This window comes from Enoplosus armatus, chromosome 14, assembly GCF_043641665.1.
Source record: "Enoplosus armatus isolate fEnoArm2 chromosome 14, fEnoArm2.hap1, whole genome shotgun sequence".
In the NCBI taxonomy this organism is placed as follows: Eukaryota; Metazoa; Chordata; class Actinopteri; order Centrarchiformes; family Enoplosidae; genus Enoplosus; species Enoplosus armatus.
In genome coordinates this window covers 4,221,850-4,243,537 of record NC_092193.1, presented here as the reverse complement: position 1 = coordinate 4,243,537, position 21,688 = coordinate 4,221,850, and the positions used below count along the sequence as shown (strand labels likewise).

Below are 21,688 nucleotides of genomic sequence, written 5' to 3'. Positions count from 1 at the left end.
GATACATTTTCTACCTAGCAACAGGGTTAATAGCTCAATGTTTCGTCATTAGATAATATTATAAATCCTCCACAGAGCCCAAATTGAAGGAGAAAGCTACACACAGCATGTGTGTACATATATATACATGCCAGCTGTCCTTAGTGGACCCCTACATCCTCCATCCAACCACCACACTGGAGAATTAGCGTCATTAGCTGCGAGCAGTCAGGTAGATGGAATTAGGGGATTAATTGTTCAGTCGAGGGAGGCTGTCGGCTGCCTCGCTGCTCTGTGTTCCCTTGGGCTGGTTCTTCTCTGCTGCCTCGACAAAACAACGTCACCCCAGCACTGATCATATATTTAAGGCTGAGTCAACTCTGAGAATGTTATACAGCCATTTTTAGAATTTATTGAAAAAGCTTGTATCACTGTGGGAAAAGCTTCAAGCCTAGAGAGGGAAAACATGTCATTGAGCAACACTGAACCGCTTCCTGCTCACTTGTTTTAAATCTCTATGGTTCTAAATGTCAGTAAGGTGTCTGAAAACAAAGAGTCTTGCTGCAAAATGAGGGTTATAAAACAGGGATTTTTCTTGGGTGACTGTGGGTTCAGGCATCATGTCCCATTCTGCAGGGAAAACCCCTCGTCCCAGAGGGCAGAGCAGCATCCAGACACACAAGCATATGGTCATACACTCTGCAATCTAAAAAAACACACACACGCAGACATCTGGAAAAGTTAATTTCCTCCTACATTTGGGCAGTACCAACACTAATCACTTTTCACTTTCTGTGTCACTCTTGATCGTGTACTTTTGTACATTTAGTCACGCAATCCAGCCAGCTGCATACAGTCCCTACAGAGAGTCATACACTGTAGAAGATGGCACGTGTTGCTTCGAAATCACGGAGGTGGACAAGAAAATCTTCTTTTGTTTCACGTGGTTTTTGTTCTATTATTAATGGGCATCAGACCAACTTTAGATCTGCATGAAAAAATGGTTCCAACACAGAGGGCTGAGACGACCTGGTTCAGTCAGCCACAGTGTGATATAACGTCACCTGGCAATGTGCTGCGTTGGTCATTCAAACATGTACAAGTGTAGAAAGTACTGTGTAATATGAACGCCATATTTTTACTGTTTAGCAATGACAGATAAAATAACTGCCGCTGTGACAACTTTCCAGATCTGTACAATCCTTCCTCATAATATTTTGAGCTGCTGTGCCGTGTTTCGACCTTTGATAAACTTTCAAACGAATGGATTTATTGTTCCAACTGGACTTCCTGGATTGTACTCAATTGTCTCAGTGGCACCTGAAACAACACGCTCCCACCACACAGGGCTGTTTTCTAAAACGCACGGAGCTGCTGCATGGTACATTGTTGTATCAGTGGATTTATGAAGTACTGTGGGCCGGTCAGTCAGATGGGCTTATCTTTAAAAAACTTCTGTTTCTGCACAGTTACAAATATGTGACTGGCAGCAGTTTAGACTAGTTTTGTATTTATCTTCTCGTGGATGGTATCAGACCAGACTGTTTTCTCAAAGCACTATAAATGCTTGATGACACATAACCAAACCTTTGATATATACAGTGTATATATCCTAATGTATGAACTCTATTCATATACCTATAGAAATGACTACCTTCATACAGGTTGTAATTTTTCCGTCATAATGGTAACTAACTGTCATGTACATAAACTTAACCCATAAGCCAAACTTCTTGATAATAAGCAGACATTGTGTAGCATAGACGGTGCTTTCCTCTATGAACATCTTCAAACGGCTTCTCTTTCTCCCTCCTGCATCACTTTTTTTGTTACTTTCTTTCCCTCCTACTGTTTCTTACATTTGACCCATTTGCAACTCGTGTAGAGACACGAGTAGATCAGAGTTAGATTGAGAACAAGACCAGGACCCCTCTGTGGACCTGCTTCTCTGACAGACTCCAGTGATGCTACACTCAGGCGGGATTATGTAAAAGAGGGCACCGTACTTCACTCCTCTTTGATCTCTAACTGTGTAGACCCTCAAGGAACCTTTTTTTCCTTTTCCAAAATGGACTCCAGGCAGATCTCATTGTGTACGTCACAAAATATCACAAAGAGGCAAAAATGAATAATTGTGTACCAAACATGCAGTCGGTCCTTTAGGTTAAACTACCCAAATGTATTCATTGCCAACCACAAGAGAGTTTGTGCATCTGATAAAATGGGCTTTGGTCCATTTGAGCAGCAAACACACTGGTAATCACCGATCAATTAGTCTGAAACAATGAGTCAATTAATGGATTCTCTGAATTGACAGAAAATAAACTGACAATCATTTTTATAATGGATTATTGTTAGTAATCTATCAATCAGAAAACAACTAATATATTTTCTGGTTCCTGCTTTTCTGCATTTCACATCATGTTAAAGTGAATATCTTGATGTTTTTGACTGCTGGTGTGTGTTGAGTTGATGTTTAGTCAGTTTCCTTATTTAAAAATGGATGTAGCTGCCCGTGAAGTGTCCAGTGCAGCCTGGACTGCTTCCTGGCTTCATAAGGTCACTCAGAGCTCACACTCACCTCAGGCTATTCACTATGTTGTCCCTGCATTGCATTGTCTGCGCTCTTCTCCTGTTGAATGTAATTGCTCTGGAGTTGCGTAATTGCCTTGGGTGGTGGCTGTGTTTCAAGGCCTTTTTGTGTTGACTTGCAGTGTGTGTTGTCCGCGGTTTGCTTTTCCTTCCTATTATTCATTTCGGTCAGATTTAGTGAGATCAGACCAGACTGGAAGAGACACCCGGCTGTAATGGACATGTATTTTCATCGAGCTTGAGGTTTTTTCAGGGTATCTTGAGGATACCTTATTTTTTTCTTTGGATTTAAGTCATTCAGTCGTGTTTATGTTTTGTCTTTTTGAGCTTTATTTTTCTCCTTTTCCCCTCTCTCATGTACTCAGTGTTGAAGAATTGAAGACAGATAGACTTAAGTTAGAAATGAAGAATGCATGTGTGGTACATAACATATCGACATACAGCTCATACAGAGAAGTTGTAAAACCTTGTAGGCTTTTTGAATGTTTTATAGTATCTGTGATGTAATCTTATCTGGAATGACAGCCTGACCGTTTTCCATTTTCACAACTCCTCTAATACAACCTTCTTTCTTCCTGTTTCGATCAGGCTCTGTCACACCTCGGCACCCCCGGCTGGTTTCACTCGTCATTTGTCCCTCCTCCAGCAGTTAATGTAGCACCTAGCACTATTATACCAGTAACTACTTCCATCCAAAACCATAACTGATATGGAAATGAAATGACATTGATTTTTAAAGAAATATCTACAGAAATGAATAAAAACAAAACATCAAATCTGTTTTTGTAGCTACATTTTCTCCCACAGATAGAAGAGGAACTCAAAGTTAAAGTTCACTCAGAATTACTTTGAAGGCATATTTGTCACAGTGTGACTCTTACAGGTTGGACTAAATTAAACCTTTCCCCCAAATATGAATGAAAGTTAGCTGTTTGGCTTTCTTGCTGTGGTAAATATTGGTGTTTCTTGTTGTCCACCGTGCTAAAATTGCATAATAACAAACTGCTCCTGTGTGTGTCTATGTTTTGTGTTTGCATGGCCCAGCTCTCTGAGGTATGCAGCAGAGCAGGTTCATCTGTGTCAAACAGAAAAGGGGAGGAGAGAGGAGGTGAACATGTGGAGCCCCACCTCCTCCGTCATTGGCCCACCCCTTTTAAGACTTCACAAACTTTGTTGTCAGGCTGCCACCTAAAGGACACTGATGCTTGCACCTCTGGTCAACTGTGAATGGGAAAACAGAGGAGGGTTTCTTTAAGCTGGAGTCCTCTTTCAGTCGGTTTGGATTTGGTATCAGCTGTAGAAGACTAGACGTGTTAAATGTGTTGACTTTGAAATAAATACACAACATGTTTGTTTGTGTGTTTGTAGTCGTAATACATTCATTAACTCTTTTCAGGGTAGTGCTGAAGTCATTTCATGGCAAAACTACGTAACATTTGCCCCAAACAAAAGAGATTTGCTGCTTTTCTCTGTCTCAAACTGTTGAAATTTGAGTATATTTTTGTGTTTTAACTAGCGGTCAGACAAAATAAGCAATCTGAAGACGAGAAGCTGAACCAAACGACCCAACACCACCGAAAGAATCACTGAAACCACAATTGAAACAAACACTGAGAGAACCCAGCAGGCTTCACCTGGCATTTGCTTTTAAACACCAACCCAGCAGTTTTAGAGTGACCCCAACTTTATGTGAATCAGGACAACAACTTGGCTGAAAATGAACACAGTGTTCTGCATCTCACACCAGACTACTCTAAATATAAACTATGTGTTGCCAAAGCATCTGCAGCCATTTCCGTCTAATATTAGCTCTGATGCATTCAGTGCCTGAAGCAGAGTCCCCAGTCTTCTCCCATTTTTCTCTATCTCTTCTTCTTTCTGGCTCTGATGTGGTTTATCTCCGGCTGAAGAACACTGGACCGGTTAATTATTATTCCTCTGCAGAGCTGCAGGCAATGCAGATAGGACTCTGCAGGTCTCCTATCTGGAACCGGCAGCGTCACTCTCCGTCCCGTCCTTTTCTCTACCCATTAACTCCTGCTCTGGCCTGAAATAGGAAATTAAGACTATGCTGAGCTGCAATCAGAACTGTTGATTGGCTGCTGCAGTGTAGTTTGCCATCAGGCTCAGTGCTTCTTACTGCAGACTGTACAGGAGGTGCAGTGGTCGCAGCTGACTTCTGGTGAGATTGAGGCTTTATGATCAGTCTTGAAAACGGTCAGATCAGTTACACCTTTGCTCCCCACAACCGGGTTTTGTTGGATGTTCTTCATTCATGTTGTCTGTGAAATGGGCTCACTGCTGATGGATGTTTATGCCCATAGTGTTTGAAAGGAGCCTCTGGTTCCTGAAGTGTTTTTAACCATTGTAAATTCCCATCTGAAAGGTTGTTTGTAATGATTTTCTGGATTAATTGAATAGTTTACTCTAAAAAATGCCAGGAAATAGTGAGAAATGCCTCTCACAAAGCTCTAAATGTCTTTAGATTGCTTGAATTTGTTCAAACAGCAGTCCAAAAAGAAAAGAAAACCGAAAGATATTTAATTTGTAATGAAAAGAAGCTGGAACCAGAGTATGTTCAACCTCTTTACTTGATAAATGAAAATTAAGCATCACCCATTTTGATAATCAATTGTTTGTCCGCTCCATCCTCAGTGTTTTGGCCTCACAGAAACACCAGATCATTTAACAATATTATTGGTTTATGTGATGGCCATAAGTTTTATATATTTCAACTTTGTTTCTGAGAAGTCCAGTCTTTTTCCTGTCAGTTTGGTACAGCGGATGGCTATAAATAGCCATGAATCAAACATTACGGTGAGGAAGAATCAGAGCTGCTGCAAATTCAAAGTGCCAAGCCATGGTTGCTGAATTCATTCAACATTCATCCAGAATCTGGAAGTAAAGTAATTTATACCGCTGAATGTAACAGGTCTCTATGAAGCGTAAAAGCTTTCACTCAACATTAGCAGCCCACGCAACATCATTTTACCGAAATGCTCCTTGAAGGTCGTAGTAGACTTCTCTCTCCACATTTTTACATTCATACACGGGCTTGTCCTTCTGCCTATTTATTGAAGTACCCTGTATTTTCTAATTCATCTTTTAAAAATGATGATTCAACCAGGAGAGTTTCACGTCTGTCCAACTGCCTAACATTACCTAAAAAGATCAAGACTTTCACTTTCGAAACCCTGGGCGCCCGACGTAACTCCTGCTGCTTCACAACTCTATAGTACAAGATAACACTTGTACACCTGACCTCCACTAAAACAGTGTACTTTCAAAGAGAGCAGCTCCCCCCCCAATGTAAGAGGTCAACTCTTAATGTCCCACGGTGGTTTGGTGGTTTTAGAGCTCAGTATTGATTAGCTGGTCAGTCTGTTCACACCAGATGTCCAACACCAGCTGCTCAGGAATATACCGCTGCTGTAATGGAGTTAAGAGACACCCCATGCATTTTTAATGAGCCAACCTGGCGGAGCAGCCTTTAGTTACATAGTGAGTGCTGTTATTTGACATAGCCCGTATTGTTGCTGTCATTGGAAGACCAAGCTGCAGTTTTAATGTTTTTTTTGTTTTGTTTTGCTCAGGTTTTTACACGAACCTTATACTGAGAGGGTTTCACAACCTTGTGGCCTGTAAAACCAGTTCAAACCCAGACAATAAGGCTACTTCTTGAAATTGCTGTTAAGATGTCATTTGAGGATATAAGACATTTAATTGACTGTAAAAGAAACTTAGAATTTCAGGACTGTTGCACCCAGCTACTTCGAATCCTTCTTAAACCTTCTTCCTGTGTCATCTTCTCCTCCCTTGAATGAAATTGGTGAAATGGAGCAGATTGCCTAATGTTACATCTGAGCAGCCAAGACTAAATATCTGATAACAGATATTTCTGAGTCCTGCACAGGTTTTGTAGGGACTGGAAGGTTTGGCTATCAGGTGCTTAAAAACCTAATTATATTAAATCCACACGATGCTGTGACAGGTAAATAGGTAAACCTGTGTAGCTCTGCTGCTGGGAAAAAACACCTCTTGGAAAATTAAGTGAAGTTTCATTTCAGAACAGCTTGGGGAGGGAAATGTGGTTTTGTGGCCAACACTGAAGTGGGATACTAACTTACTGGCTTTTTAACGGTCGATTGACTACCAGGACTTCCCCTTTGACAGATCCATTCACTGGATCACATGTCCGCTCAGCATTATACAGGAAGAGCACAGAGCAGAGTCAGCCGTGAACACTGCATGCAGTAAGAGAGTGACACCTTAACTCAAAATATTAAGCGGGGACAATGGCAATGATCCGTCTGAGGAGAAGCTTTTTTAGAGCAATTTCAATACATGAAGAGGACGATGTGTTCACTAGTTGCTCACCGCCAGAGGTAATAATTTACACATTTTCACAGCTTCACAGTTTTGCACAATAGCATTGCAGAGCTTTTCTGGTAAAAGGCAGTTTTACTTTAAGTCTAGTGTTTTTCTTAATGGCTCGACTTGCAAAGAAAGTACCCTGTTTTGTCTGAGCTGTCCAACCTGTGACTTTCTGGCTACCGCTGTCTTCTCAAGACTTTTTAAACAGGTAGAAGAAACTACAGTAAATTATGTAACATATATATATTATGTATAATATATGCACTCTCCACCTTTTATGGTGTCGTGCTGTGATACATATTGAACGCAGCACGCTTCTCAGGCTTCTTCTAGTCCACTGAATATTCGACTCTTGTGGGCACCTCCAGCTGTTTGCTCGGCTCCTGCATATTTCATCCCTATTGATCCCTGTGCAATAAAAACATCACAGAGCCAGTGTTAGGAGGCCTTGGGGCACTGGCATTATTTATGACTATCTCTACCCTGTCGCTCTGCAGCCAGGCAGCGTCTTTGTAATGCCAGCATGAAATAATCATGACAAGCAGCCCATTGACTGGATCAGTCGAGCGTCAGGGTTTTGAAGAAGGATGCTCTGTCATTAGAGGCAGCATGCTGGCTGCACCACAGCCTGGAAATGTTGTCCGTCAACTGGAGGCAGGAAATAACTTTCTTTTGTTCACTTGTCAATAGTGTTGTAATTCATACCCACTTTCATCAGCTTATTTCACTCTATCAGTCTTTACTCTCTGCAGAGACTTCCTCTTTTTACTTTAAGGAACAACATGAAGATTTTTGTTCTGAAATGAGAGTTTATCATTTAAGAAAGTCATCCTAAGCTAGTGGTTTGCTATCAATCCATACTGAAGGCATTCCTTTAGAAAATATTTTATTGAGTGAAATTGTTAGTAATTTAATCGACCGTCATTCGAGAGAAAATTAATTGGCAACTATTTTGATAATCATTCAATCGTTTGTTCAAGCAAAAATGGCAAACATTTGGTGGTTCCAGCATCTCAAATATGACAATATGTTGCTTGTCTTACATTATAATAAACTGAATATGGTTTTTCAATATTTTCTGACAGTAATTGTTCATGATGACCAGCAGATATATATATCTATATATACCTCGATAGCTGCCCTTTAAGTACTAACATTCTAATGAAATAGTATAGTCGGGCCCCAAAATAAATAAAAAAACAAATAATTATGCTATTTCGATGTACTACTTTGTGGATCTGAATTTAATGCAATACCTGTACTTGTATCTTTTTGTTTTTTTCTATAGAAAAAAAGTCTTAATTCACAGCTGTAAGGATGAGCCTGGACAAACTGTCCAGGATGCATCGTCAGTTTTACTTCCTTATTTCCTAGCCACTCGCAGTTATATAACGACGCTTCCTTCCCCTGTCTTCCTCCTCTGAGTTCATTCAATTCTCTGCTCCTCTATGATCAACAACGGCTATGTCAGCTTCAACTACAGATAGTTATTTGACATTTCGGCCATTTCCTCCATGCTCAAATGCCACTCGGTGTTCAGCACAAACACTGCAAAGATTAGGTGGTTGAGGTGTTTCATGTATGCTCAAAGACTGTTTTAAATGGAAGCGTCCACCAGCTTGCAGGTGCAGCTGTTGATTTACACTGAAAGCTGTGAATTTCTTACATCATGGCCCATCACAGTCGAGGAACTCTTCCCTGATTATATAACAGACTTCAATCCACTCACGACTCACAGTTCCACCTCTCTCTCTTTCTTTCTCCCCTTCAGACGGTATCTTCATCAGGCCAGGGTCGTTCCGAGTCGCCCGTCTACACCAACCTCCAGGAACTGAAGATCACCCAAACCAACCTGCCCCCTTACCCCTCCGGCTCCCCCCTCCATGTGCTGGGCGACTGGGAGACCTTCAAGGACCAGAACGGCAGGCACTTCTACTACAACCGCTCCACCCAGGAAAGGACCTGGAAGCCGCCCCGAGCCAGAGACACCAGCACCGGGAGCTCCAGAGGAGAGAGCCACAGTGCAGGAGAGAGCTCTGAGGTACAGATCATGTGCAAAGGGTTTCAATGAAACACACGCAGACGTACGTACACATTATTTTACAGCTATCTTTATGAGGAACTTCCTTATAATTTAAAACGTATAATGCTACAGGTACTCGTCGATACAAGAGATAAAAAGAAAAGCTACTGAAATTATTGAAACCAGCTGAGCCAATGCGAATTTCACAATTTTGAACAGATTTCGATCCTGTTCACTGAAAGCACACCTCCCCTCCATGACAGCAAACACAGATGTAATCAGTGCAGCTCAGGTGTAAACACTAACTGTGGAGCATGTAGGAATTTTAGAAATGTGAAGAAATAGAGTTAGGCCTTTGACATTTCACACATTTGAACACCTGGTCAATCACTGCAGAAAGCAGGTGTGACACAGATCTCCCCTCCTGTCTGAAGGTTTATAACAAAGTATATATTGGCTTTTAACCTTTCAAACCTAATTATTTGATTTAATGAATTCAGAAATCACGACTTTAACAAAGTAAATTGAAAGTATTACTCTTGAACCAAACCAGCGAACAGGTGAAGGTCGGCCAAAATGACCTGACTTCGCAAAAAAGGTTGTCAGTCTAAACTAAAACTGGTTCTCACAAGAATAGAATAACAAGAGCTGAAACACTTGTGTCATCAGCATCATGAGTCAGAGCCAGGTATTAAATAGATAACGAATGCGGCATGCCGGCACATATTGTGACTGCCTGCTGATTAACAGTGCTGCGCATGCAGGCAGAGCGAGGCATCTGCAAAACTGTTCTTTCTGCACTGACAGATTGTTAGAGGAGATCTGAATCGTCAGACAGAAAACATCTCAGAGAAAATGAAAGTTGTTTTGTTTTTTTTTCTTCCTGACATCAGGCTTGATCACACACCCTCACCAGAATAACTTGACTAAAAAACACATGCAGCCTTTTGCTTTGTGGACATTATTACAGTTTACTCTATATATTTCTTATGATCAACTCTCACACAAATACACACACACACACTTGGTGACATACCAGATTAGCCTGAATCATTTGGGAGTCATCTCTGATTTTGAGTCAGCCTCTGTTTCATTAAATGGCTGTACCACACTGCCACCTACAGGCAGAAAGCAGTCACTGTCACTTCGTTTATTCAGCAGCTACCTTCAGATTTACGTCATACTGTCCCAAAATCAAGCATGAACAGTAGTGACTTGTATCTCTGTGATGGGTCTTCTGGTTCTCTTTACTGTATTAAAGTGGTGTTGGGCAGTTTCTGATGATTTTTTGATTCTGGGTGCATGACTGTCTTCTCTCCTCTCTGACTCCATGGTGAAAGATGCCCTCTTCTCTCTCTCCTCTCTTCTCTCTCCCCCTCTCTTGGCACCTATGGTAGACCACTCCTCTCTCGCTCTCGCCGTCTTTCCTTCCCTTCCTCTCGCTCTCCATTGGTCGACTCCAGCCTCTGTCGTCGGAGGACACCTGCTTCAGTACCTACTCTAGCCAGTCAGACAGTCAGTATGGCTCGCCACCGCGTGGTTGGTCGGAGGAGATGGACGAGCAAGGCCACACGCTGTACGTCAGCGACTATACTAATGAGAAGGTACCAGCTGCAGGGGGCTGATCTGCTACCTCTTTACTGTGGGGATTCCTGGGAATGCATGGGAGCGGAGTTTGGGTTGATTTATGGTCAAATTTCCACGTGTAGAACACGACTCAAATGTTTCCTCCACACTGATTAGGCAGAGTTGTAACACAACAACACGAGAATGATTACCTTTGCTAGAGAAAGGATTAGGATTGTATAAATACAAAGAAATGTGACATAATTTACATTTATGTGAAATGAAATTTTGATGTTGGTCCATACAGATGAAAAAACACAGGTATGACCTATTTGTGACATTTCATATGATGAAAAAAAAACACTAAAATTGAAGTTTGTCTGTTTGTCAGTAGGTTTGATGTTTTTGCACAAATGCTTTAATGTAAAGTAACGTGTCAGGACTCACACTAATGAGCCTTGTGTTTCTCCTGTCTGTGTACCACCAGTGGTTAAAACACGTTGATGACCAGGGCAGACCGTATTACTACAGTGCAGATGGTTCGAGGTCAGAATGGGAGCTGCCAAAGGTAAGACTCTGTAGCAATCCTCATTATGACAGGCAACACTAAAATATGTGATGTGACATCAGTGAAACTGATTACAACGTACTCATGCTCAGTTATCAATCTGGCTGTTTTACAAAGAGATGAGAGAGTAACTCCAGTGAGTGACGTGGGCTGCAACTAATGACTGTTTTCATTGTGGATAAGTTACTTTCTCAGCCCCTTCAAGTTTCTTTTTTGGTCTGACAATCAGTCCAAGACCACAAAGAGACACTGACATGGCATTTCTCTTGGTACATTACTGAAATTATGAATGAAATATATAAATAAAGTTGTTAACAGTTAAGAAAATCTATTTAGTTTGAGCACTGAAATATTCTGAAGACGAGGAGCTCAGTCTCTGCACTTTAGGAGATATTATAGTGTGATTTGTTATTTGTTACCAGTAGATGAGTTCTTCTAATAGGGATGCTGTGCTTACATTTGTTGCAGCCTCACTTTGTGATTATGACTTATAAGGTTAATGTTCAGTTGTAACATCATGTTAACTATTGGCAGTAACACATATTCAGTTATAACTGAGGATGAATACTTGTTATATTCAGGTGAAAAGCCTTATGTGTATACATTTGCATTTGGTGAAATTAAAAGTATACTGATAAAGAATGATTTCCTGTTCCCTCCGTCCAGTACAACCTCTCCCCTCCTCAGCCGTCCGGAGATGCTCCAAAGAGTCGCAGCCTGGACAGGAAACACGTGGAGCCCATCGTCCTGACCAAGTGGAGACACAGCGCCTACGTCCAAGATCCCAACGACAAGGTCTGACAACCAAATCTGCAAACTAAAGACTGACGCTCCACTGTTAGTTACTTAATATCACTGCTAGTAAAATTACATTTTATAATCAATTTAAGTGCTTAATGTTTTCTATTTTACCTGTGTATGGACTTAAAAGCCTACTGTACTGAATGAGTTTGTTCCAGATGCGGTTGTTATGTGATGTGTTCACTGGTAAGATGTATTACTGTATTATTATTGAGTCCAGAGTCTCAGTTGTAGATTGGTTGCTTTGCAGCGGCTGTTAAAAACCAGGCGTTTCCGCACAGGCTCTGCCCGCCTACACCCATACAGACACCAAGTCAGTAGCCTGTCAGACCGACCAATCAGTGCCTTAATGCAAGCAGACAATCGCATGCATGATAATGATCACACAGCAGGAGTAATTATTACATCCCTGCTGTTCTTGCCTGATTCCCTGAGCTGATTGAGCCTTTTTCATTTGAATCATTCCACCAAGAAGCTGAACATTTAATCATGAACTTGATGAACTTCTATATTTGAGGGTTTGGCCACAGCGATACAGAAATGATTTATTTTCAGGAATGCTGAAGATGAAGTAATTTGTAGTACTAGCATGGGCATTGTGATAAATACCTGCCTCCACATCTAATTAATAATCCATTTGCGCCTCCTGGATGTCACAGAGGTACTCGACGCGCAGCACGCAGCGTTATAATCTCACTGCTAATTGCCATCACACTCGTTGAGCTGTCTCCTTAACCTCTCATCATCTTCTCATTAACCTTCTGTTGTTAGCCGATGTGACAGTGTTGTTTTTTCATTCATGTCTCCTCACTAGGACGCTCCTCTGAGCCCCAAGCCCCCCTCTCCTGACTCTGACTCCTGCCCTTCGTCTCCCAAGTCCCCGTCCTCTGTTAGTACTCACCCCTCGCCTCCTCACCACCCCCTAGGCTCTGTCCTGCAGGGGTTTAACTTGGCACATGTTGCAGATTATTGCAGGGTTTCTACACTGGTTTGGAAAATCTGGAAACAAAGAGAGAAAAGTTTTGAAAAGGATTGTTTCCCGGTACACAATTACATCGGAATAAAGATGTTTATCTTAAACAGTATTCAGCAGAAATAAAGTTGCAGTAAGAGAGTAAATTAGACCTTGAGCCTGTGTAGATTCCCTGTTAATAAGCAGTGCTGATGGGTAACATTGCCTGAGGAATTTCTTGGAATCACAAATGAGTCTTTTTTTGAGCGCTTGGATTCATCGTTGGGTTTGTTATTGATCATTGATCATCTGTGTCGCCCCCAGAAATGTCCCTGTGTTTCAAAATCTGAAACAAAGATCTCTGGCTAAATGCTGAACGAGTAGTTTAACCAAGAATCCATGGTTTTACCTTTCTTCTAATTTATGACTCTGTGCACTTTCTTGTGTTTGCCTTTCTTGAGTGGGAATAACGATAGTAGTCGGTTTTGTTTTGTTTGATTGTTCTGGTGGCGGGGTGTTTTGTGGTGGTGGTGGTGGTGGTGTTTTACAATGCAGTGACACAATATTCAGTTTTGACAGCAGCTTTCTCTCCTGCCATGCTGCAGTGGTTATTAATCATGGATTAAATGATTGATGTGTATGTAATCTGCTTCTTCAGAGTGAGTCCTAATGCTTTTTTCTCTCCAGCCATCTGAAAAATGCGGCATTCTGAACGTGACAAAGATCACTGAGTTCGGCAAGAAAGTACGGTGAGTAGCACTGATTCAGACCAGCCCAATGTTGACATTATACAGTGGTGTGCAGAGTTAGTTTTAAAGAGCTGCTTTGCAAATATTTTATGGGGAAGGAAAATGCATTCAGCGTATTTGTTGGACCTCAGGGATACCACGCTGTGAGACACAGTGAAAGTAAACAAAACTCCACAGGGTAACTTCAAGCCAAATGTATAATAAAGTACAATAATGAAAATAAAAGCATTATCACTAAGTGTTAGGCCAACATTGTCTCATGATTTTTTTCTGTAGGGATGAGAGTCAGTCTCTTGCTGTTGCACTGCACCACTGCTGAATGATGCCTCAGTTTCAGTGCCAATCCCAAATGATACTTTATTCAGTATCTCATTTAAGCTGTTAGCTATAAAAACATTTCTATTGTATAAAATAAGACCAACTTCTCAAATACAAATGTTGTCTTAACACAAAGCAGTTGTACAATAACTTTGCCATTTCTGAATTATTTAAATTAGGAACGTAAATAAGACTAAGAAGTCTACTTTTGACACTTGTCAGCATTAATACTTATACACTTACACATTGCAATCAATTGTCTGTTGCAGGAAGAACTGGACTTCTTCCTGGACTGTTCTCCAGGGATCCACATTGCTATTTGCCAAAGGCCAAGGAGGCGGGACGAGCTGGGTGAGTGAGTGACAGAAACCTTTTCCTGAAACAAGACGTTGTCTCACATCAGCACAGCGAGATCCTGTGTCGACAAACGTACAAAGAAAGAGTGACTGTTCATTGATTGATTAGAGGGTGAGGGAGAGTCTGTCATGTCTGTGTTGTGCTGCTCTTTTACGTTAAAGGACCTCCTGCAGTGACTTTTTCACTGTTCCTAAAACAGCCTCTCTGATTACTGACTAAGGAAATGCCCACTTTTGTTTGCCAACACAAGGCCTGAAGGTGTATTTCTTTAAGTTTCTGAGTGGTTTTTAGGTCACTGGATGGGAGTTGGGGTTGAATTTTTCTCTCTTCTAGATGTTTCATTGTCCTTCTTTTTCCATGCCTCCATCTCTTTACCTTTTGGCTTCACCCCCCCCCAATCATCTTCTTTGTCTTCATCCCCCTCCATCCTTCCATGCAGCCATACTACCACAGTGGCTCCTTCCCTGAATTTCTCCTGTCACTGTTGAGTAACTGGAGGCCGCCTGCTAAGAAACGTCCTGCTGTCTCCTATGGCTGCTCTGGGCCTGACAGAGCCTCCTCTGTATGTGCTTCCTCCTTCCTTTTGTGTGCTTCTTCCTCTCCTCCTCTGCATGCCACCTCCCTCCTGTCCGCCATGCTCTGACCCCAACTCCTCTGTGTGTTATTAGTCACTGGCATGGGGCAAAGATTAGGAGCAATGTTACTGTGTCATTATTTGCTAAATTGATTCACTCTAAAAATCTAGATTCACTTTAATATTTATTGTACATTATAGGCAGGTATATTAGGTAGTGTTTGTTTTGCCTCAAAAGGCAGGATGGAGTTGAACCACTAAGTTTAATCAGAGAGTTGTTTTCTTGGAAGTGTAGAAGTTAGAAAGGTCAGGCGCTCGTCAGGTGGAGGTCTGTAGGGGGGTCATGCTGTCTGATTACACGGACAGAGCGTGACAGTGTTTAGTAACAGACTCCCGTGCTTATGTGAAAATCTAGTTTCTGCAAAGCTTTGTCTGCAGTTAATGAGCTCTCAAGGTAAAAGAAATGGTAATGAAGTTTGATTGTGTCATTGGGTCATTTTCCTAAATCTTGAGAATTTAAATCCCGCATGCATTCGTATTAAGAGAGGAAGATATTTATATGCATGTATTTCAGTTCGTTTTGATTATTAACCTGTGGCAATTGTCAGACACATACAACAACAGTTAAGGACAGACATAAGAGGCATTGTGCTCCACAACAACATCACCAAACAGTCAAAAACCCAGTACAACAAAATGCGAACAGGCGAATCTTTATCTTTACATGTCCTCCGTTATTATAGTGGCATATTTTGTCTCGTGCACAAACTGTTGCATGGTTGAACGGTCGAGGCTGAAGACGTACAGTATATGAACAGGCCCTCTGTGTGTTAAACTGCCCTCCTTTGATTCGTCTCCTCTCTCTGTCCAGTTTGGGGGCGGTCAGTCCAAACCAGAGTTCACTGTGGATCTGAGGGGCGGCTCGGTGGAGTGGGCTTCCAAGGACAAGTCCAGCAAGAAGCACGTTTTAGAGGTGGGAGAGGGCTCAGGTTGAGGTTATTTGTCCTTCCTCAATGTCTGTATTTGTGTTTTTTAAAAGGAAAGTACTGAAAATACCAACAAAACGTCCTTCAGGTGTAGACATATTAAAAGGTTCAGACATATTAAGAGATTGATTTGAGACAAGATTTGATTAGTTCCAAAACACTAAATATTCATGTAAAAAATCACACCTTTTCTTTCTAACCGTTAACACCCTTGATAAATAAATAATAAATAATAATCAAACAAACAATAAAGACGGTTTACATAGCTGATGATTGGAACTGATTACTTTGTGTCTCTCCTGGCTGCAGCTGAAGACTCGGCAGGGCACAGAGCTGCTGATCCAGTCAGATAACGACGCCGTTGTCAGCGACTGGTACCGAGTGCTGCAGGACACCATCATCACCCATGTGAGGACTAACATCTTCACCTAGTCCCAAAATGTCTGCCTCTGCCAGTGTTGCCAAATTGGACTGACAAAAAGTGGCCCAGTCAGAGCATAGAGCTAGCTATTATATATTTATATTTATATTTATATAATAAGTCTGATGTCTACTGGACACCAGCTTCTCATTTTAACCACTGGGGGCAAACTGAGAAGATAAACAACAGTGTGATAAATACAAATATTTGCTGTTTGCAGGGTAATGAAGAGGGAATGCTGGACGTTGAATTAGCCACCCTATAAAACTAAACATCTGTTAAACAGACACCCAACTCACTGTGAACATTTAAATGAAACAGACATAAAATTTGAAAAACTATTAAAATGAGGATGGTTTGAAGTTGGTTTCTTCACTTTTAATCAACAGATCAAGTTTATTGTTTTCCTGCCAGTCCAAAGGTGCAGCAAGTAGAGATTTTTACAACCACTATCTCATTTCCGTGTGTGTGTCTTAGGCCTGGGAGTCTGATGAGGCCATTGAAGAGGACATGCCGGACTCGCCTGGTGCAGAGAAACAGGACAAGGAGAAAGAACACAGAGACTCAAAGAAAGGCAGAGGTCTGTGTGGTGTTTCATGGCGTTTAACACATACCATGTCTGTGGTATTTAAAAAGCAAAGTACTACATAAACATAACAAGTAAAACTGTTAATAAATCATCATCAAAAGATTAAAGAGTTGAATAAATTGGAAAAAACAAATATGATAGCAAGACAAAAACAGGGTACATACATTATGTAAGACTACAAATGAAAGCATAAAGTACAAAGTTTCTGTTTGGCTCAGTGCCACGTGTCCGCCTCATGTGTCCTACTCACCCTATAAAACAACTGCGTATCAGTTTCATTCCCTCAAAACATTGAGCGGCAGTCATGGCGATCAGCGTGTTGAGACGAGTGGTGGACAACACTGTCCTGTCCCATCTCTCCTCTGCAGCCATGAAGACCTCCACCAGCATGGACGGCTCCGACAACAAGAAGACCAGACACAAGCTGAAGAAGTTCCTGACCCGCCGTCCGACCCTGCAGGCCGTCAGAGATAAGGGATACATCAAAGGTACCAGAGATCCACTCACAAACATTATACAGACCAAAACTGTAAAAATACGTTGGATTAGTTAGTTTCTTTACATAAATCAATTTGCTCTAAACTTAATGATATCCTGTTCTTATTCAGTGTGTCCTACAACATTTTTTGAAGTTGTATAATTATAGTAATTTTATATATTTCTTATGAAGTTTTTGGTCTACAGAAAGAAAAGCTTCCTTTCTTTTATCTCTAATTGAAAGTAATAAGGCACAGGGAGGTTCTGCAGGTGTTGACAAAACACATACTGCAACAAAACGAGGACTTCAAGCTGTTGTGACCGTGTTTTTGTCTTTCTGTGTCTTCAGATCAGGTGTTCGGCTGCAGTCTGTCCAGTTTGTGTTACAGGGAGAACAGCACAGTGCCGAGCTTTGTCAAGATGTGCATCGACCACGTAGAGAACAACGGTGGGTTCAGAGATGTGTCACTTTACCTAACCTGAGTTATAAGGAACTGGTTCTAGTTTCTATGAATCTACCTGCAGTAAAAGAAGGGTGGGAGTTTACTGCCTCATGATAACACAGATAGCGTCAGACAGGGTGTGGCTGACAGTCACTGTGCTGTCTTCTTTTGGCTGACTCAACTCTTTTGGTGCTCAAAGCAAATAAAAACAAACTATAAGAATTATTTGCAGATATTACTGAACAATGATTTCCTCCCATGATCCCCTGCAGGTCTGTGTGTAGACGGGCTGTACAGAGTCAGTGGAAACCTGGCTGTCATACAGAAACTACGCTTTGCCGTCAATCACGGTAAGTTACTGCTTTCTGGAACGGCTTCTCTTCATTATTATTTGAGAGAAAACAATGCAGAGAAAAATGAAAGGTTATTTGAAGTGTCCTGGCAGTTTCTTCTGGTCACGTTAGCTGCTGTAAGTGTCTGTGGATAGCACTCTGACTGAAGGGTTTGCCTGTGTCCAGATGAGAAGGTGAACCTGGCAGACGGGAAGTGGGAGGACATTCATGTGACCACTGGAGCTTTAAAGATGTACTTCAGAGAGCTGCCGGAACCTCTCTTCACCTACGCTCTCTTCCACGACTTTGTCAGCTCCATCAGTACGTGTTTCATACAGCTGTACCGCAGATACCTGTATTCATTCATGCATGAACTCACAGTCCGAAGCGAATGCACTGTCTGTATTACTGAGCATGGTGTCAGCCTCTTTACTTCAGAAGCAGAAGATTGTGCCTGGAAATGTACTGCTGCAAACCCCCCAAACCATCATTTTGTTGGAATTCTTCTTCGTTTTGCTCATGGAAACTTGCATGGACCACTGAGGACCCCACACCCCACATAGAAAACCACTTACCTAGTGATTAAGTACTGGTAACATAGCCAGGGGAAAGTGAACGCCAAATGTTTTGCAATCCCACAAACTAGCACTAGCATAAAGGTACACAACAATGCATCAGTCAAACAGTGTAAAATGGTTGTTGCACTGAAAAGAGAAACCTACGATGGTTCTGATTGTTCACTCAGACTTTGATAAATGTCGTGTTTTCTGTTCTGCAGAGAATCCAGACTACAAGCATCGAGTTCAGTCCATCAAAGAGCTGGTCAGACAGCTGCCCAAACCCAACCACGACACCATGCAGGCTCTCTTCAAACACCTCAGGAAGTAAGAAAAACACTGCAATTTATTGATTTCTTTTTCTCATTCTTAACAGAGGTTAAGCCACAAGAATTTTAATACAACATCACAATGAATAGGCTCTATTTTCTACACATGAAAACAGTGTGTTTAGGGCTACAGACAAGTATTTTAATTGTTAATTATAGAAGTAGTGAAATAAGCTCATGAAATGTACCAGAGCCCATAGTGACGTCTACATATGTCTTGTTTTGTTCGACCTGCAGGTCAAAGATATTCAATTTACACTCATACAAATGGAGAAAAGCAACAATTTAACATATCTGAGGCAGGAACCAGAGAATGTTCAGCACTTTTACTTGATAAATTATTACGATGAACTAACTTGAGATGAGATATGAGAGATTGAAATGTGTTTTCCACCAATGCAGACCTCCATAAAATGATCCCTTTATAAAGCTTTAGTGATGTTTAACCAGGGACCAAAATTACAGCCTTGCAAAAAATTATCTTAGTAGTCTGTCCAGTTGTCTGTTTAGATGATACCATTTATTTAGATTAGTTTAGATGATGTTTGTCTCTACTTACTACTCTGTGACTGGGAGCACTGTGTTCCCTCATTATGGGGCAGGTTGATGAAGTATTTGTGTGAGAAAAAACGTTCCTGTCAGGGTTTATTTCCACTTTCTCAGCCCTTTGGAGTTTTATATTTGACGCTGTGTCTAACTCTTCCTTGTTCCTGCAGGGTGATCGACTACGGTGAGGAAAACCGCATGACCACCCAGAGCGTGGCCATCGTGTTCGGCCCCACGCTGCTGCGCCCTGAAACGGAGACCTTGAACATGGCGATCCACATGGTCTACCAGAACCAGATAGTGGAGCTAATACTGCTGGAGTACGAGAACATTTTCGGCAGGTAGAAAGAGACGCCGGGGGATGAGCCTCTTTTTTTTTTTTCTGTTTCTCCCAACGCAGAGCTCTTCCTAATCCAGCATGGCCCTGCCAAAAAACAGACCGGCCTAGCTTGGCTCGGTCCAGCCCGGCCCGGGGCAGCTTCTCTTCATCTCAAACCAACCTGCGGTCACTGGCTTGCAGCCCTCCGGACCAAAGCCACGCAAACATGTCATGAACCAAAACATAGATGTAACTAACTAGCGACCAAACAAGTTTAGACTCTTTGCACTTTTCAGTATCTCATTTTCTCCTGCAGCTGCATTTGTGCCACTTTACTGCAAAGGTGACGTCCTCCTGTCCCGACACTGGATTCCTAAACTAATACACGGGCCAAACAAGCCTCTAGCTACTGCACAGACGGACTGAGACCAAAGGAGCTGCAGAGGAATGAGCCTCAGTAGCCTCTCTTACAGAGGAGGCATCAGTATTGGAGGTTGGAGGTGGAGGTGCACCCTGTATAAACTGTACTGTATATCCTTTGACCTGTATAGACTCCTGTATAAACCACACTGGGGACCCAACAGAAGAAACCAAACTGCTGTGCTTGGCTTTAGACGTTTAGACACAAAGAAACAGAGTTAGACCAAGGAGAAGAAGGGATAACATGGAGGTCTTTTATTTAGGAACTATATGTTGTTAAAGAACATTTTCTGCCCTCTCTGTTCTCTAGTTCGCTTTCTCTTTATTTTAAATGTTTTGTTTCCCTTCTGTCTCTGAATCTGTTTCTCCTTTTCCTTCCTCAAATCCTGAAATATTGGACCGGGGTCCTCTGAACACATGAGAGGTTATTAATCTGTAATTAATATATATATCTATATATATATATATATATATATATATATATGCACGCCACCTTCTCCATTTGGCTTTAAGAACAAATCAACTTGCAGCGGTCAGAACATCAACTTGAAAAAACAAACAAACAATGGTACTCAGCTGTGTCTTTCCATGACTTATGGATATTAAATGTCCAGGCAAACAGCCTTTGAACATGACTCCATTCATAAGTCTGTACAGTGTTCATGTGTGTGGATGGGGGAGGGGGTTGGGGTGGATGGATGAATGGATTTAATAACAATATATTGTACAAATAGAATATATAAGTACGTATGCCTGGAGTGTTACGAGGGAGAAATCACTATTTTGTGATCATTGTGAACCTACAGAGTTATGAGAATGTAACTTTGGAGAGTAACTGTTGGCTTTATCAAACTGGAATAAAGACTTCGAATAAGAGATATTCCAAAAAGCAGATATTCTTTATGTTTTTATGTTGTCTTTATGTTCTTATTTTCATACATTTAGTGACCACGTGTGCTGCAGTAGCTCCGTGTAGTTCAGCATGAAGATCAAGGAAGTGACACTGACAGAATTAGAGGGTTGAGCACAAATGCTAATATTTCTGCATCTATTTCCAGTGTTTAAGTTGTAAAAGTCAATTCTGGACTGAATAATTTACAAAAACTGGAAGGTTAGAACTGATACAAAGAAAAGCTACAACATTTAGGTCATAAAAGTTAAAACTATCTCTTTTTGACTTACTACTATTATTGATTTAGAAAGTCAATTTTAATTTGCTATTATAAAGTTATCTCTCATATTCTTAGTATCGTATTGACTTTATATTTAATACATTTGACTTCCCATTCCAGGACTTAATTTTGGACGTTTTATATCGCAATTTTTACTCATAATTTTGATGTTCCATATTTCTTTCATTTCCAGAAGTCTTAATATTGCATCAGTTCCCCCACCCTGTCAGGAATATATATATAT

At 41.3% G+C, this 21,688-nt stretch overlaps 1 protein-coding gene across 1 annotated transcript in view; it reads left to right on the top strand.

Moving 5' to 3' along the window:
- The window catches only part of LOC139296263 (rho GTPase-activating protein 12-like), a 50,276-nt gene extending 29,133 nt beyond the window's left edge, over nt 1-21,143 (top strand). Inside the window, exons 3-18 of the mRNA XM_070918635.1 lie at nt 8,717-8,986; nt 10,432-10,572; nt 11,022-11,102; nt 11,769-11,897; nt 12,718-12,792; nt 13,543-13,604; nt 14,192-14,273; nt 15,725-15,826; nt 16,149-16,247; nt 16,738-16,840; nt 17,218-17,337; nt 17,676-17,774; nt 18,042-18,119; nt 18,288-18,428; nt 18,889-18,985; nt 19,704-21,143. Coding sequence (XP_070774736.1) covers nt 8,717-8,986; nt 10,432-10,572; nt 11,022-11,102; nt 11,769-11,897; nt 12,718-12,792; nt 13,543-13,604; nt 14,192-14,273; nt 15,725-15,826; nt 16,149-16,247; nt 16,738-16,840; nt 17,218-17,337; nt 17,676-17,774; nt 18,042-18,119; nt 18,288-18,428; nt 18,889-18,985; nt 19,704-19,878 — 1,854 coding nt within the window. The 3' untranslated portion in view covers nt 19,879-21,143. The remainder of the gene's footprint in view (nt 1-8,716; nt 8,987-10,431; nt 10,573-11,021; nt 11,103-11,768; nt 11,898-12,717; nt 12,793-13,542; nt 13,605-14,191; nt 14,274-15,724; nt 15,827-16,148; nt 16,248-16,737; nt 16,841-17,217; nt 17,338-17,675; nt 17,775-18,041; nt 18,120-18,287; nt 18,429-18,888; nt 18,986-19,703) is intronic.
- The last annotated feature ends 545 nt before the right edge of the window (nt 21,144-21,688 follow it).